The 16,056-nt window shown below is 49.4% G+C and overlaps 1 protein-coding gene across 1 annotated transcript; it reads right to left on the bottom strand.

The window, feature by feature from the left end:
* Positions 1 to 943: 943 nt before the first annotated feature.
* LOC120968822 (uncharacterized) lies at positions 944 to 3,534 on the bottom strand. The gene is made up of 2 exons (XM_073503963.1): positions 2,594 to 3,534; positions 944 to 1,586 (listed from the first exon to the last, which is right to left on the bottom strand). The coding sequence occupies exons 1-2, from the start codon at positions 3,532 to 3,534 to the stop codon at positions 944 to 946; spliced, it is 1,584 nt and encodes a 527-aa protein (XP_073360064.1).
* Between the last annotated feature and the right edge of the window lie 12,522 nt (positions 3,535 to 16,056).

The raw sequence follows: 16,056 nt of genomic DNA, 5'->3' as shown, positions 1-16,056 counted from the left end.
TGGATAGCACAAAGTATGAGGTCTGGCCGGTCAATGCCTGCGAATGCGCCCGATCGTGTCCGGGAGCGTTTGAGGGATTGGATTTGATGTCTGCGGCTTGCAAATGCTGTAAGTGCATATAATGCCCCTGGTGACTTTCAATGATTAAAGTCAACCTGTCAGCTTGGACAGGTACAATCTTGTCAAGCTATGGTAATTCCAAGAAGTCAAGAACACACGAAGTCAAACATACGAAAGTGTTGGCTCGTCACATCTGTGCTTTTCCTTTAGATACGAAAGCAGAAAGAGCAGGCAGAAAAATAGCAACATGAATTGCCAGCATCAACAAATCTGAAACACCAGAAGCGAAGTGCAGTAGCATAGCTTTCATCTGGATTCGTCTCATAAAGTGTATAGCTTTAAAAAAAGACTTAAATTGAGGAGAAGCTTGTTAAGACGAAGCAGACCCCGATTATCTAAATCTAAATGTATCAATGCATGATGAGGCCAACTCCACCGCGCGACCCCAAATGGACGTCCGTTTTGTCCGGATTCTGTCCGTTTGGGTAGGGCAATGGGGTCGTGTCCGGCCGTGTCCTGGGATGCGGTGGCCGTGCGCCCAGTGTGCGGCCGCATCCGTTTGCCCCATCCTGTCCGCGTCTATTTTAAAAAAAGAGCAACTTTCAAATGCCAAGCCCTAGTTCATCAGGCCAGCGACCCCAGTTCATCACGCCGGCAACAGAGCCAGCGTACGACACGTCCATCTCCGGCATCAGCCAGCGGCCGGCAACAGAGCCAGCCTCGAAAATGAATAGTTGTCCTCACCGGCAACACAGCCAGCGGCCGGCAACACAGCCGGCCTCCAAAATGAATGTTTTTCTCGCCGGCACACTGCCAGCGGCCCAGCGGGCAGACGACACCCATGCCAGCCTCCAAAAAGAACGGCCACAGCCGATCGGACGACCTAGTTCAGGCCTTCGGCGCCAAGCATCTCCTTCTGCCTGGCCTCGAACCAGGCCCTCGTCTTCTCGCTCATCTTCGATAAGTCCACGCTCATGATCGCAAGGGCCACCTCCTTCGCTTTGGTGGCGGCATTGGTGGCCTCGATGTCGAGCCGCCTCTGCCTGGCCTTGACGTTGTCGGCCTCGATGTCGAGCTGCCTTTGCCGGGCCGCCTCCTCCATGTCGAGCTGCCTTTGCCGGGCCTCCTCCTCCATGTCGATCTTCCTCCTCTTGGCCGCCTCCTCCATCTCAAGCTTCTTCCTTTGAAGGTCTAGGTATTGCTTCATTTGCTCGTCCTTGCTTTGCCGCTTCTTCTCGTCCCTCACATCCTTTTGAGACATCATGCCATGCAAAGTGTCATGCAATGCCATGGATGAGGCATCACGTATGTCGTCAACCTTGGAGTGGGTCTTGCCCCTCGGCCTCTTCAACGCCTCGCCATCTCCACCTCCAGCGAACTTGGTCGTCTTCAATCCTCTCTTCCTTTGAAGTTCACGGTATTGGTCCTTGAACTTAGGGCAATTGTTGATGATCGTCCAACAATGCGTAAGAGTGAATGGCTTGTCATTGTGCCGGGCCTTGAATGCCTCCAAAGATTGAAATGCCTACACCACATGATCAACAACAAGTGAACATGCAAACATATACGAGGCCGAAGTCTCATGGCCGTAGTAAGGAAAGGACTAGGAAGAGGAGAGCATACCATGTCCCCAACACCGAGACCACTCACGGGCCGTGCTTCAACGCTCTCAAATGCGGCGCAATACTTGTTGCACTCTTGTTGGATGAACAACCACCTCTTTTGAATCGAGCCGATGCCACGGTTGCTTGTAATTTGGTAGGTGTCGGGGATATACCCCGCGGTATGACCCGGCCGGGAGTATGACCCGGCCGGACTTGGCGCTTCATCATAACCCGATGGAGGATTGGCGACTCATGAGCCTGGCGACTTAATAATGGCCCCGATGGTGGGTCAGACAGAAGAGTAGGCCCAAGGCCCAGAAGGCCGGCTCATGTTATGGTGGGCCGGTTTATGAGGAAAGGCATAAGGAATATTCTCCTACCAAGGAAGTAAGACCCGAACTTGTATTCAACTTGTAAGAAAAGATAGACTAGTCCTAGTCCTATTAGGACTCCACATGTAACCCGCCTCTCTAACTTATATAAGGAGGGGCAGGGCTCCCCAAAAGGGACAAGCGACAGGAAACAAGAAACAATCTCTAGGGCTAGACACCGAGAGCCGGTTCCCGGCGACTCTCCCATGATCATAATGAGACCTAGCCTCAAACAGCATGTAGGGTTGTTACCGGATGATGTTTCCCGGGGCCCGAAGCTGTCTAAATCCTTATCTTGTGTTGCGTCTCTCGATTCCGCTCAACCCCTCTCAAGCTACCACATAGATGCGTTGGCCTCGCGACTAAGTCCTGACACTAAGGACATCTGCCGTGACAATTCCACGACAGTAGGGCTCAAACATCTTCCTTTCATGAAATGTTTTGTGGACTCTCGTCCAAAAAACAATGCCCTTTTGTTGCGCGCCGGTCCTCGGATCTTGGCTAATCTCCATCCAATCTTGGCAAATCAACTTGTCCTCATCTTGTGTATATGAACCCGTGCGAATGCTCTTCCTCTTCTTTTGTGCTTCCGCTCTTTGGGTGAGCTCATCGATGAACAATGGCTCGTCACTAATATCAACGTCATTGCCTTCTTCTTCATCACCATCACCTTCGACATAGATGTCATCGTCTTCATGCCACGAGTCACCATGGTCGTAGTCAGCACGGTCGTCGGCCTCTTCATCGGGGACGTACTGGGCGCGGCCATCCTGACTTTGGGTCTCGTTGGGGTCATAGGCACGGCCCTGCCCACCCTCGAAGATCACGTCCTCCATGTACTGGTTGTAGAAGGGGTCGTCGACCGGTGGCGTTGGTGTTGGCATTCCGTCAAACAAGATGCGGGGGGCCGGCATGGTGCCCGTGAGCGGTGCCCGTGCTTGCATTTTTTGCATCTCGACGAACGGCCGGCCGCCGCTGCTGGACCCAGGCGTGACGTTGAGGTCGATGACGGCCGCGGGGCGCGGTGTGGACGGCGCAAACAAGCCAACGTCCGGCGACCCCGAGAAACGGGTCTGGCCGTCGTGCCTTGGCGGAGGAAAGCCGAGCGACATGGGCGTGGTCCGCGACGTCGGCGACTGGCAGTGCGGAGGCCGGGCGACCGACGAGCCTGTGCTCGCCGGGCCGACGGCCGCTGCAGGGAAACCGGCCGGACGGCCCATGCCAAGCATGAGGAGGGCGTGCACTTTGTTGACGAGGTCCTCCTTCTCGTCGACCGCGGCCTCCATCGCATCGCGCTGGGCGGCGAACTTGGCCGCGGCGGCATTAACCTTGACGACCGCTCGTCGTTTCCTCCTCTTCGCCGATTCCGCGTCCAACTTGGCGATCTCCTCTGGCGTGCACTCCGACCGCGGCTTCCTTGGCGCCTTGGCCGCCTTCTTATTCACCTTTCTGGGCGGGTCGACGGCCAGGCCACCGGAATTCAGCGGGGCGTCGGCCATGGACGGGGGAGCGAGGGGGCGGCGGGAGGGACGTGGGAGGGTTTGGGGAAATGGCGCCAAATGGGATGTGGGGGGGGTGGTTTCTCCCACCGACAGGCGGGCCAGGGAAGGACAAGCGTGCGCGTCCCGCCCGTCCGCGCGCTGTCCGTTTCATCTCAAAACCGGCGCAAACTTGGGCCGGGATAGGTCGAGAGCGGACACAAACGAACAAAAGTTCGTTTACGCCCGCGCGCTGGGCCGTCTGGTTTGTCCGTTTTACCCCAAACGGATGGGACGGACAGGATGGGGTCGCGCGGTGGAGTTGGCTTGAGGAGTTGGCTTGAGGAACTGATTGAAGCAAGTACTACCACTACGAGAGTGCCGTACGTACGGTTCCACTGATTGAAGCAGGTACGCGGCGTGACACTGAACTTCTTTGACTGCCGAATTGCGACGTGGCTGGCTAATTAACCGTCACTTTCATCGTCCGGGCCGGTGCCGAGGAAGAGAAGGCGCCAGCGGAGCGTGCGGACTACGTGACGCGGTCTGATTGAATTATTCCAGCCGGTGTTGTAGAGGGGCGAGGAACGATGGAAACCAAAGAATCACGAGGCCTCGCTCACTCTCCGCGTTGCTCGGTGGAGAGAGATGCTTCGCTTCGCTTAGCGATTAAGCGTCATGAAACTGTTTTTTTCTTTTCGGGGAAAGCGATTAAGCGTCATGAAACTTGACAACGCTTACCATCCATCTATGTGAAACTTGACAACACATGGCATGGCAGTGACCAAATCACGGCATACTCGCGCTTTCTCGTGCTGAGAAATACATGATCAAGGCCGGGGCTTTTTTTAGTCTGACGCCGCAGCACGGGTGGACGCGGTCAAAGGGAGATGGACTGCTCAAGGACGATGTAGTAGAGCACAAGAGGACTTTTGCCTCCTGGAGGCTGTCAATCAAGAGTTGCTCGCTCATTTCCTTTCTTTATACAGTACTAGTTGACTGCCCGTGCGTTGCCACGGCTCCTTATGCTTTTTGTTATCTCATATAGTGTAGACATAAGGCATATCAAAGATCACACAAATATATAAAATATAGACATGTAATATTCCAAAAACAATAAATTTGATTTTCACTTGAAATGTACTGATAGAATAATATAGTTAGACATGGCGTACCCATACAACAAGCATCTATCTGATTATGTTGTACTCCCTATGATCCATAATAAGTGTCCTGGTTTAGTTCAAACTTTATTATAGATCGGAGGGAGTATTAACTAAGATCTACTTGAAGCGCTCAGAACGGAGGATGTTCTTGACGAAGCATAATCAATGCTGCATTTTCATTGATATGAGGATAGAGAAAACCAAGTACAACTGGCTACAGGAAAAGGAGAACAGCAAAAGACCAGCTATAGCGGCATGGCAACAACGCCAAATAAAAGGATTATACATTAGAGATAAAGAGCGCTTGCCCCTCTGCTAGGGTTGATGGCTGACAGGTTTTGCATTTTTCCTGAAATAAGTATGAAGAAGTATGAGATAAAAATGGTAGACCGATTGTTTTGGCATTTTTTTTACAGTAGCATGTCAAACTTGGATAGATGAATATCCTTCATCTTTTAATGGCGAAACTTAAGTCTGGAACTTTTCAAGTTGCCAGGGCTCCACAAGAACATCCATGATAGTATGAGCACTCTGGGTCAGCTCAATGCATACAAACAAGCATAACCATGGTTGTGGAAATACCAACTGCTCATTTTTATGCTTTTTAACCAAGCTATCAGATAGACTATAGACTTAAATGGGTAACAATTAATAATTTTAAACTGCATATATTTTGTTTTCTTTGCCCCTTGTTTTACACATAATCCTTGCAGACAAAACCACAACATCAGACTTCATTTACATTCAATCTTTGCAGACAATATCAGCCAATTGCAAAGACCAAAGGAACACCATTATGATAATCAAGACTGTTCAATTAGTAAGGCTCGGAGAACAATTTATAAGTGCACCAAGTAAAGAACAACATCGGCGGGACTCCATTGGCAGCATAGGACAGTCCAACACGTGCAAAATCATACTGCATTACTACACAAAACTATAGGGAAGCACAATATTTTCTATTTAGTTCATGTTTTAATTCTATTTGGACACATAGAAAATCTAAACCGACGCAAAATTCTACATTTAACCCTGCAAGACTTGCACGAGATTAGATTATCTACCAGATTACATTTACCCAGCTTTCCTAGAGTAAAGTGTCCCTTCTCTTCTGCGGAACTGGTGTTTATGTATGTATGTGTCCAGTTCAGCAGAAATAGGGAAAAAAAACATGACAACAGAATATATAAAGATGGAAATGAATACCTTGCTACCAAAATAATACTATTAAGTGCCTAAGCAAACTGATGCTTATTTTCAGTTCTTGTTTAATTATTTTCAAACACAAAAGAGTTCTAAAACTGAATCAAAATTGCACGTTTAATACTGTAAGACTTGATCCAGATCAAATCACGTACCATAAAAAGATTACATTTGCCCAACTTTCCTAGACTCTGGAGTGATGGGTCCTTGTCTTCTGCGTAAATTTTCATACCGTATGTATGTGTCCAATTTGGCTACAAAGAATAATTTACTTCGAATTAATTTGCATTAACGTACATTGAATAGAAACAATAGGAAATAGGTGAAGATGGCGAAAAATAAAATTCTGATATTGTGCATTAAGAGATCATCAACAGTATAGAAGGAAAAAGCGGTCAATTAAATATCATCCAACCTCAGTATGATACCATATTCCGTAGCAGTTTGCGGTTATATCATCAACAGTGACTATTGGAAGCATCTTACAAATGTAGGGAAGTTCTTGAAACAATTTCTGGCTTTGTATGTGGTTTTACATATTAAGAAAATTGATTTTTCTTGCAACATAATCTCTTCCTCTTCTTAAGACCATGTTATAGAATACGAGCACACAAGACAACAATACAAGCAAAGTAGTAGAATAGTATCATCAAGTCAGGCCATTCCAAGAGTAAGGGCAATGCAAAGGCACAAACAATGTTATGTAGTTTCAATAATGACCAATCTACCAAGCACATACTTAACCAATCTAGATCTACAGATAATCGTACTCGAATGAAAAAAAATGTCATGTGAAAGGTGATACCATTTGATGTTACCACATGCTCTTTTGGATCCAATGTTGGTATGGTACTGGCCTTGGAAAGCATTATAGCTAATTGGGTGGATGATTCACATATGAACATATCAGCTGACTGTTTGACAACAATTGTTAAGATTACAAGCTCAGTTACAAATTTTCAGCAAGACCTATATCCACATAGCTGCTCGAGAAAATACATACATTTTCCCCAATATTAGATATGTGTTTTGTATACTGTGACAGGTAATGATCAACTGCTTCTGAGCCTTTAGACTGTGATTCATAAAATAAAGAAAATTAGTTACTGCTACCATATCAGGAAATAAAGATTTCACATAGGCTGCAACTTCAATTGTTTGAGAAACTGATAATCCTAGGATAGTTTTAGGAGTCTATGAAGGTTGGTGTGGTAATCCTAATCTACACAATGGGTAATGCCAGTAAAAGATAGATCGATTGGACTCACATAAGCTGGCACATAGTTTACTATGATTAATCACTCTGTGATGAGAGTCGTAAACACATATTGTTGGCTAGTAGCTAGTATTGTTGATTTCGTCACTACCTCATGTAGCAAACCAATCATATACGTAGGTATATAACGGAATGGAAAAAAGAAATATCACCGAGCAAGACCGGATATGTAGGACCAAGATCTAGTTTTGATGTCAATTATGTTGTGGCCGCTGCCAACCTTGAAGCAATGATCTTTCTTGGAATTCTTCGAGTCCTGCATATGAAATAAGATTTAGAATTCTGAAAGGATTTGTAAAATTAGGGGCAAGCCAGGCAAAGGATAATCGGTTTTTGTGAAGGTGACAAGAATTAATGAGACAATTTTGATAGTGCATTAACATGAGGTAGATATATGTATATAACTGGTTGGAAAAGATAAGCTATGAAACAGTCCACAATAGACATGTTTCTGAAACCACGAAACAGTAGCAATCACAAAGGCGACAATTAAATATTAATTTAATGTTGAACTCAATGTAAATTCTCATCAACCGCAGACATATGAATACCTCGCATCACTTTATTTATTTGCAAAGTAGAAAGTTTGAGCAGTTAAACACTTCCAACTTTATATGACAAAGTTTATGTTTCTGCTGTGGCCGTTCACATTTTCTCACATGAAGATGCATTCAGCAATAATTTGCAATAATTTTGATATCCAGATAACAAAGATATGTCAATTTTTTCACAAAACAAATATTTCTCGCTTTCTCAATTGTAACTACATTTCCACATGTAGCAGAAAAAGTGGGAGAAATACTGAAGCTACTACAGTACAAGGATATTAGTGGTAGCACCGGCGGAGCTCTCGGTAGGGCGAGGCAGGGTGTCCGCCCAACCTTTATTTCCGGCAAACACGCTCGATCGAAGGATGACAGGTGCAATAAGTCACTGAAAGGAAGAGTTCTCTTTGATGTTGGGCCGTGACTTGTGAGAAGGCTCCTTATTTGGGTCATGCCCTTGCCTGATGGCTGCACATACGACACACACACACGACGTACCGAACCAGTCATCACGAAGGTACGAACAGGAGCAGCAGAACACAAACCACGAGCCCAGGCGCATGCCACGCGCGAACCCCAGCGGGCTAGAAGCTAGCAGCTGGTGTCGGAGGCCAAAGTGGACGGTGGAGATGCACTCCTTGGTGCTAGAGGCTAGCAGCGAGGAAGTCTCACGTGCTGTAGTCTCGGCTGCCCTACCTCGAAATTTTTTGGTCCTCCGCCACTGATGAGCGGTAGCATGCTGACTAAACAACTCATGAAATTCTAGTCCATTTTACCGACATCTAAAACAATAGTACTTGCCTATATCTTTTCTTTCTTGTTTATAACTATAGGAATTTTGAATGTATAGTCTTTACCTTGGCTTTAATTATCCTGCCGCGGCCATCAAACCCACTGAACAACAATACACTACAGAAGAGTACTCATGTATTTTCTACTTAATCTAAAAACCATTCGATCTTCACTAAAACTGCTTTTTGAATAACATTAATGTCATAACAAAAGTCATGAGGGCGAACGAACCATGTTGTGTTACCATGGTCAAGAAGATATCACGACAAGGCAAGCAAGACGATCTAAATTAGAAAGAACCCATCGCGTACTGAAAATTCTTGAGTGTGAGAGCACACCTGCTACACGCACGGGTAATGAAGACAACAGCAATGGAGGAGAAGATTGAAATCGACGCACCTGGCACGGCGTCCTCTACGGAGTTGATACTCCGGTCGTTGGACCTCGACGCGACCTTGTACGCCACCTGCTCTTCCAAATGAGCCCTTGCCAACGGCCGCCGCCACCTGCGATGAGTATTCCTCGTAGGGGAGGCATCCAAATCGCGGAAGCTAGCATGGTCGAGTGGAGGACGATGACGACGGCAGGAAGAAGTGGGCGAGATGGATCTACCTACCCTTTCCTATGGTCGCCATGGGGAGTCTCCGCCATGGGAAATGAAAGAGGAGGCCGGCGTTGGCAAAAAAAATTCAGGAGAGAGATGGGATCGAGAGGGGGTTGGGGGAGATAGGGGTGTGGGACGTGCGTGGGGATGAATCTCGTACGTGGGCTGAGCTGCCTTTTTTTTCATGTGGTGCGATCGTGGCCCTCGCGCGACGCGAGAGTTTTTCGGTCGATGCCTTTTTTCCCCTAGCTTTTCTTTGTCTTGAAACGTGGGTTTTTGGCGATTTTATTTTCCACGTGAGAGATCGTGCGAGGGGGAATATGGTCGTCGTAGGTGGGAAGGAGGAGGTCGAACCATCACGACGTTCGATTCTACTTTAATAGTAGAGATAATATAGGTGACCAATGTCTTTCTTAGAACACGAGCGATCATGTGTATCGTGTTAAAGAAGAAGGAAAAGAAGAGACCCGACAGTGTTCCACCTATGGGAGGCAAATAATCCATACGAGATTACAACAAAATCTGCTCTGCCACCTCTCCAACGAAGTACTAAAAATGTTCCCATCACGTGCAAGGGCATCTTCAATGCCGACTCTCAAATCACCTATATCCATTTAGACTGCGTTGTTCGAACAGCGGAAGCCATCCAACGTGGGCCTATATCAGTCCGCGACGCGGATCAGACGTGTTTCTCCTGTAAACTGAAGACAAATGTGGGAGATTTTGCGGGAGTTTGGACCTCTCCCCCGCCCGCTTCTGACAACCCTGGTCCACCCAAATACCCCCCTTCTCCTGCGCGCTTCACGGCCAGCACCAGCTGCCCGCATGCATACCGCTGTAGAGCGCGCCGCTCCACATTGAAGGCGGCTCATGACGGACACGACCTCTCACTGCCACCGCCAATGAAGCGGCGCGTCCGAGGGCGCACACCCAGCTGAACACGCCTCCTCGCCGCATTCAAATGCTTCCAATAAATCCGCGTGGAAGCCGAGGAACCTACTCCGGCCACACTTCCGTTCACGAGTGGGCCGATATTAAACGCAACGCCCGAAAAGCTCCTTTCGTCCGTCCTCTATTTAAAGGCGGCTAGACGCCGGACAAGAATCGCACCACTCTGCTGCTCCCCATCTCGTCCTTCCATCATTTTCTCCATCCTTTCGATGGCATCCGACGAGCAGGAAGGATAGTTCTCCAGCATAAAAGCCGAGTGGGTGGCCCGCCGAGCCAGCAGGATACGAGCGAGGCAGCTCGCTGCTCCATCTCCCTCGCTTGCGGAGCAAGTTGCCGCCCCAAGCCGGCGCATGGTTCAGCACCTCGCTGCTCCAAGCCAGCTCGCGGAGGAGTGGTGAGCTGCTCCAGGTCGGCACCGCGGCACGGGCATCGTCGCAGCCGTGGACGACTCCGCATCCTGCCACACCTTCCGTGCCTGCAACCGCGCCATCCGTCGTCAACCGCGTGTAACCACGCCCTGCCGGCAAAGAAAGAAGCCGGCTGCGCGGAGACTGGCGAGTCGGTGGATGGCGCGTCCATGTCCGCCACCAACGTTGAGGAAAAGTAGAACACAGGAGGCAGTCGCTGCTTCGGTCCCTGGAAGGCCACCGCCAGTGTGTCGCCGGCTTGTATAGTCGATGACCTGTCCGGTTCTGCTTTATCTTATACCATCGTTGGCCCCGCTTGGGCTTCCGTGACGCCCTCCCCTCCCCTCCGGTTGAAGCACCCTATTTGCCACTCCGATGAGCGACGCAGCCAGACATAAGGAAGATACGGGGGAAGAATATACCTCCGGGGCTTCCGGCAGTCCGGTGAGCAGGCTGCCGGACTTGGGGAAGACAAAGGGATCCGGCAGCCGTAGACTAGTGTAGTTTATCCGTGCCGTGGGAGTGAAGCTCTACATGGTCGTAGACTAGTGTAGTGTATCCGTGTCCAAAATGTAATCGTTTTTGTCCGGTTTGTATGAAAGTCGTCATGTTTATACAAAATCCGCCCATGTTTGCATGAATTTCATCCGGTTTGTTAAAAAGTGTTTGCAATGTATGCAGCTACGGTCGGATGGCGGCCTCCCGTACCCGTGTGCGTGGACTGGTACTCCCCTATACACGGACGAATGCGGAAGAAAATTTGCGGGTTGCCATTGGAGACGCCCTAACACCCCTTTGCCTCTCCTCCAAACGAACACGGCGGCTAGGGCAGAGATGAAGCTAGAAAAAAATGTCTACGGTGTCAGCTCTATTTCAATGGGTCGGATTAAAAAAATGGATAGTAATTGTTCTAGTTTAATCAAGGTTTTGCTAGTTATCCCTAGTGTCAGTTGACACCAGTGCTCACACACTAGCTCCATCTCCGGGCTAGGGTTTCCGCCTCCCATCGGCGGCACCGCCGATCTGCCTCCTCCATTATGGCATTAGGGTCATGAGGTCCATGATGGATCCCGACCCTTGCTGGCGGAAGGGCTCTGTTTTAACGTGTTTATTGGAGTTTTGCTAGGGTTTATGTCTTGCTCAGGAAACCGAGACGGCGACAGCTTCCTGAAGATGGAGTAAAGGTTCTTCCCGCCTAGCCCCCATCCCGGTGATGCGTCTAGCATCGTTGAAGGGCGTGTGAAGGTGTGTCTCCAGCGGATCTCACATGATTCGATCGATGGTTGTCTTTGATGAATCCCTTTGGATCTGGTCTTTGTTTGTCTACGCCAGTGTGTCTTCAGGTTGGATCCTTTTGATCTATGCTTCTCTTCATCGATGACGGTTGTTGTTCGGGTGTGCTAATCCTATGGGGCATTAGCACAACGACTTGCCGACTGTCTATTACAACAAGTTTTGCTCGGCTCCTGCGAGGGAGAGGTGATGACAGCGGCACGCCTTTGACTCGCTCAAGTGCATGTAGTCGTCGCTAGGTGGTCTTTGAATCTGAATATACTTTTTATTTTTTCTAATGTTCATTGTACTGCCATGATTAATGATGAGTATATCAGAAGTTTCCTCGCAAAAGAAATTGTACATGTAACACCCGGCATAATTCACTTATTGTTCAACCCCACAATGGGGGCGGGTCCACATGTATGTATACCCCCTTTTACACGTATGTGTTCGCTTTGTATAAATAGGTTTAACATGTACGTAATTGTTATGTTTGGATCACAAAATTATATATGCAGGAGTCTTCTCCTTGCCGGTCGATCGGTGATCCAACACCAGCTCGTATTTTTGTATACAACCCAACACTGATTCCTTGGTATGACAAATGTTGGCACCGTGGCACGGGCGTCCCCCTATTCCACGCTCGTAGCGAGAGATAGCAAAGGAATCACTCACTCAGGGCTCCCTTGGTAGGGCCCATGAGCGACTTTTTGCTCTATTATCATTTTTTCTATTTCACAGATTTGAAAGAGAAAGGATAATCCGTTTTATAATGGGAAATTCATGTTGCAGAAAATTTTAAATTGTTTGTGTTGCATACGTAAATATGTTTGTTGCGTATTTAAAAATGTTCATGACTACTCTACTCCGCTCTCGAGCACAATAAACTAGTGGACAAAGCAGGTTAAATACAAGCCTCTAACATATCTAGGCAAATATAATACTCCTTTTCTTATCTAAAAGGGCTAATGTATACAAAGAAAATAAAGGCATATAATACTCCTTTTCGTATCTAAAAAAATCAATGTATACAAAGAAAATAAAGGCATATAATAGTCCTTTTCATATCTAAAAAAGTTAATGTATACAAAGGAAAATAAAAATAATAGGGAAAAATAGAAAATCTGACACAATAGAATGAAAAATAAAGGACTAAAAACCATGTGATACCTTGGACATGGGCCCATTCCAAACTAAGAGCGTCTCCAAGGTAGGCCCTCAAATCTCCCCCATGTCCCCGGACACAAAAAACGCCCTCCCAACGCACCTCCCAAACCCGCTCCATAAACCCAGCCCTTACATGTGATGCATACGGGTATGTCCGAATATGTTCACACAGTCCGCCACATCAGCCAAGGCCGATCATGGACAACTTTCCCTCTTTCACTTTTTTTATAGGAGAAGGGTACGCTGAAGTGAGAGTGGCATGGGAATGCAACATGGCCCCGGTCCCTTCACTAGATTCCAGATTCAAGAACGCATGCCAAATTGCTATTTGGCGCATTGCGCGCCACTCATAGGCCTTTTTACACATGGCACACACCCTCCCAGCGCACCTACCTAATAAATGGGCTGTTGCATCTTCTGTTTACACAAACTTACACTATCTGATTTTGTGAAGCTACCAAACGGTTCCTCTTTCTGGTTTTCTATTTCAGTCATTTTGTGTTTATTTTTATTTTTCGTTTTCAATATTTGTTATTTAAAATCCACAAACCTTTTTCAAACTCATGAACTTTTTTCAAATCATACCATGCGTCCGATTGTAACTGGGTTGGCCTAGACGAATGCGCTCGCGAGCGCTGCAGTGGGTAGTCCGCGCCTTAAGCGCTGTATAGGAGGTCTTAGTAGTAGGCCCTTCCCCGATCACAGAGATCACAAAACGAAATGCTCTATCTCTCTCTCCAAAGAAGAGGAAAAGCCTACAAAAATGGCTGGAAACCATCAGAAACAAGGCCCATCATAGCTCAACCTGCTGCAATCCAGCTCTCTTCAATCTTCTTTTCGGTGGGAAAAACCATTGAGCATTGCGGGGTCAGAATTTCAGAAACAACACAAAGTGGGGAGTATGCAATGCAGCTTTGCAATCACAAATTTGGCACGTGAAGTAAAACTCCTACATGCCCACTCAATTTGCGTGGATAACCAGGCGAATCAAATCAGCACGTAGAAACTTTTCGATCAGGCTTTTGGCAAGTTCTGCAATGGGCAGACTTGAACGAAACCATGCAGCGTGAACCACAGATCTTCGAGAACCCCAAGCGGCCAGCGGCGAGCGCCATCACCGGAGCTGCGTGAAAACGTCTACGCAAACAGTTCAAGCCTCCAACACTACTGCACGCACGCATCGCATCACCACCGCCGGGGCCGGCCGCCGCCTACGACGCGCGGATAGTGATCAGTGAGGCCAACTCCACCGCGCGACCCCAAACGGACGTCCGTTTTGTCCGGATTCTGTCCATTTGGGTAGGGATTTGGGGTCGTGTCCGGACGTGTCCTAGAATGCGGTGGCCGTGCGCCCAGCGCGCGGCGCATCCGTTTGCCCCATCCTGTTCGTGTCTATTTAAAAAAAGAGCAACGTTTCAAATGCCAAGCCCTAGTTCACGGCCCCAGTTCATCACGCCGGCAACAAAGCCAGCGGCCTACACGTCCATCGCCGGCATCGGCCAGCGGCCGGCAACACAGCCAGCCTCCAAAATGAATAGTTGTCCTCGCCGGCAACACAGCCGGCCTTCAAAATGAATGTTTTCTCGCTGGCACACTGCCAGCGGCCCAGCGGGCGGGCAGCACCCATGCCAGCCTCCAAAAAGAACGGCCATGCCGATCGGACGACCTAGTTCAGGTCTTCGGCGTCGAGCATCTCCTTCTGCCTGGCCTCGAACCAGGCCCTCGTCTTGTCGCTCATCTTCGACAAGTCCTCTTGTTGGATACTTGTTGCACTCTTGTTGGATGAACAATCATCTCTTTTGAATCGAGCCGATGCCACGGTTGCTTGAAATTTGGTAGGGCTCGAACATCTTCCTTTCATGGAATGTTTTGTGGACTCTCGTCCAAAAAAAATGCCCTTTTGTTGCGCGCCGGTCCTCGGATCTTGGCTAATCTCCATCCAAGCTTGGCAAATCAACTTGTCCTCATCTTGTGTGTATGAACCCGTGCGAATGCTCTTCCTCTTCTTTTGTGCTTCTGCTCTTTGGGTCAGCTCGTCGGTGAACAATGGCGCGCCACTAATATCAACGTCATTGCCTTCTTCTTCTTCTTCACCATCACCTTCGACATAGATGTCATCGTCTTCATGCCACGAGTCACCATGGTCGTAGTCAGCACGGTCGTCGGCCTCTTCATCGGGGACGTACTGGACGCGGCCATCCTGATTTTGGGTCTCCTCGGGGTCGTAGGCACGTCCGTGCCCAGCCTCGAAGATCACGTTCTCCATGTACTGGTTGTAGAAGGGGTCGTCGACCGGTGCCGTTGCTGTTGGCATTCCGTTAAACAACACGCGGGGGCCGGCATGGTGCCCGTGAACGGTGCCCGTGCTTGCTTGCTCTGCATCTTGACGGACGGCTGGCCGCCGCTGCTGGACCCAGGCATGACATTAAGGTCGATGACGGCCGCGGGGTGCGGTGTCGACGGCGCGAACAAGCCAACGTCCGGCGACCCCGAGAAACGGGTCTGGCCGTCGTGCCTTGGCGGAGGAAAGCTGAGCGACATGGGCGTGGTCCGCGACGTCGGCGACTGGCAGTGCGCAGGGCGGGCGACCGACGAGTCTGTGCTCGCCGGGCCGACGGCCGCTGTAGTGAAACCGGCCGGACGGCCCATGCCAAGCATGAGGAGGGCGTGCGCTTTGTTGACGATGTCCTCCTTCTCGTCGGCCGCGGCCTTGCGCCGAGCGGCCTCCTTCGCATCGCGCTCGGCGGCGAACTTGGCCGCGGCGGCATTGACCTTGACGACCGCTCTCCGGCTCCTGTTCTTCGCCGCTTCCGCGTCCAACCTGGCGATCTCCTCCGGCGTGCACTCCGACCGCGTCTTCCTTGCCGCCTTGGCCGCCTTCTTCTTCACCTTTCCGGGCGGGTCGACGGCCAGGCCGCCGGAATTCGGCCGGGCGTCGGCCATGAACGGGGAAGAGAGGGGGCGGCGGGGGGGACGTGGGAGGGTTTGGGGGAAATGGCGCCAAATGTGACGTGGAGGGTTTTGGTTTCTCCCACCGACAGGCGGGCCAGGGGAGGACAAGCGCGCGTCCCGCCCGTCCGCGCGCTGTCCGTTTCACCTCAAAACCGGCGCAAACTTGGGCCGGGGATGGGTCGAAAGCGGACACGAAACGGATAAA

This window comes from Aegilops tauschii, chromosome 7 (assembly GCF_002575655.3).
Source record: "Aegilops tauschii subsp. strangulata cultivar AL8/78 chromosome 7, Aet v6.0, whole genome shotgun sequence".
NCBI lineage: Eukaryota > Viridiplantae > Streptophyta > Magnoliopsida > Poales > Poaceae > Aegilops > Aegilops tauschii.
Note: the sequence above shows the minus strand (reverse complement) of the source record. Positions and strands in the feature narration are given on the sequence as shown.

Excerpts from the sequence above, each read along its gene's own strand:
- LOC120968822 (XM_073503963.1), bottom strand. The coding sequence starts at position 3,534 with ATGGCCGACGCCCCGCTGAATTCCGGTGGCCTGGCCGTCGACCCGCCC. Across the intron at positions 1,587-2,593 it reads AAGAGGAAGAGCATTCGCAC|GGCATTTCAATCTTTGGAGG; the intron begins GGGTTCATATAC and ends TCATGTGGTGTA.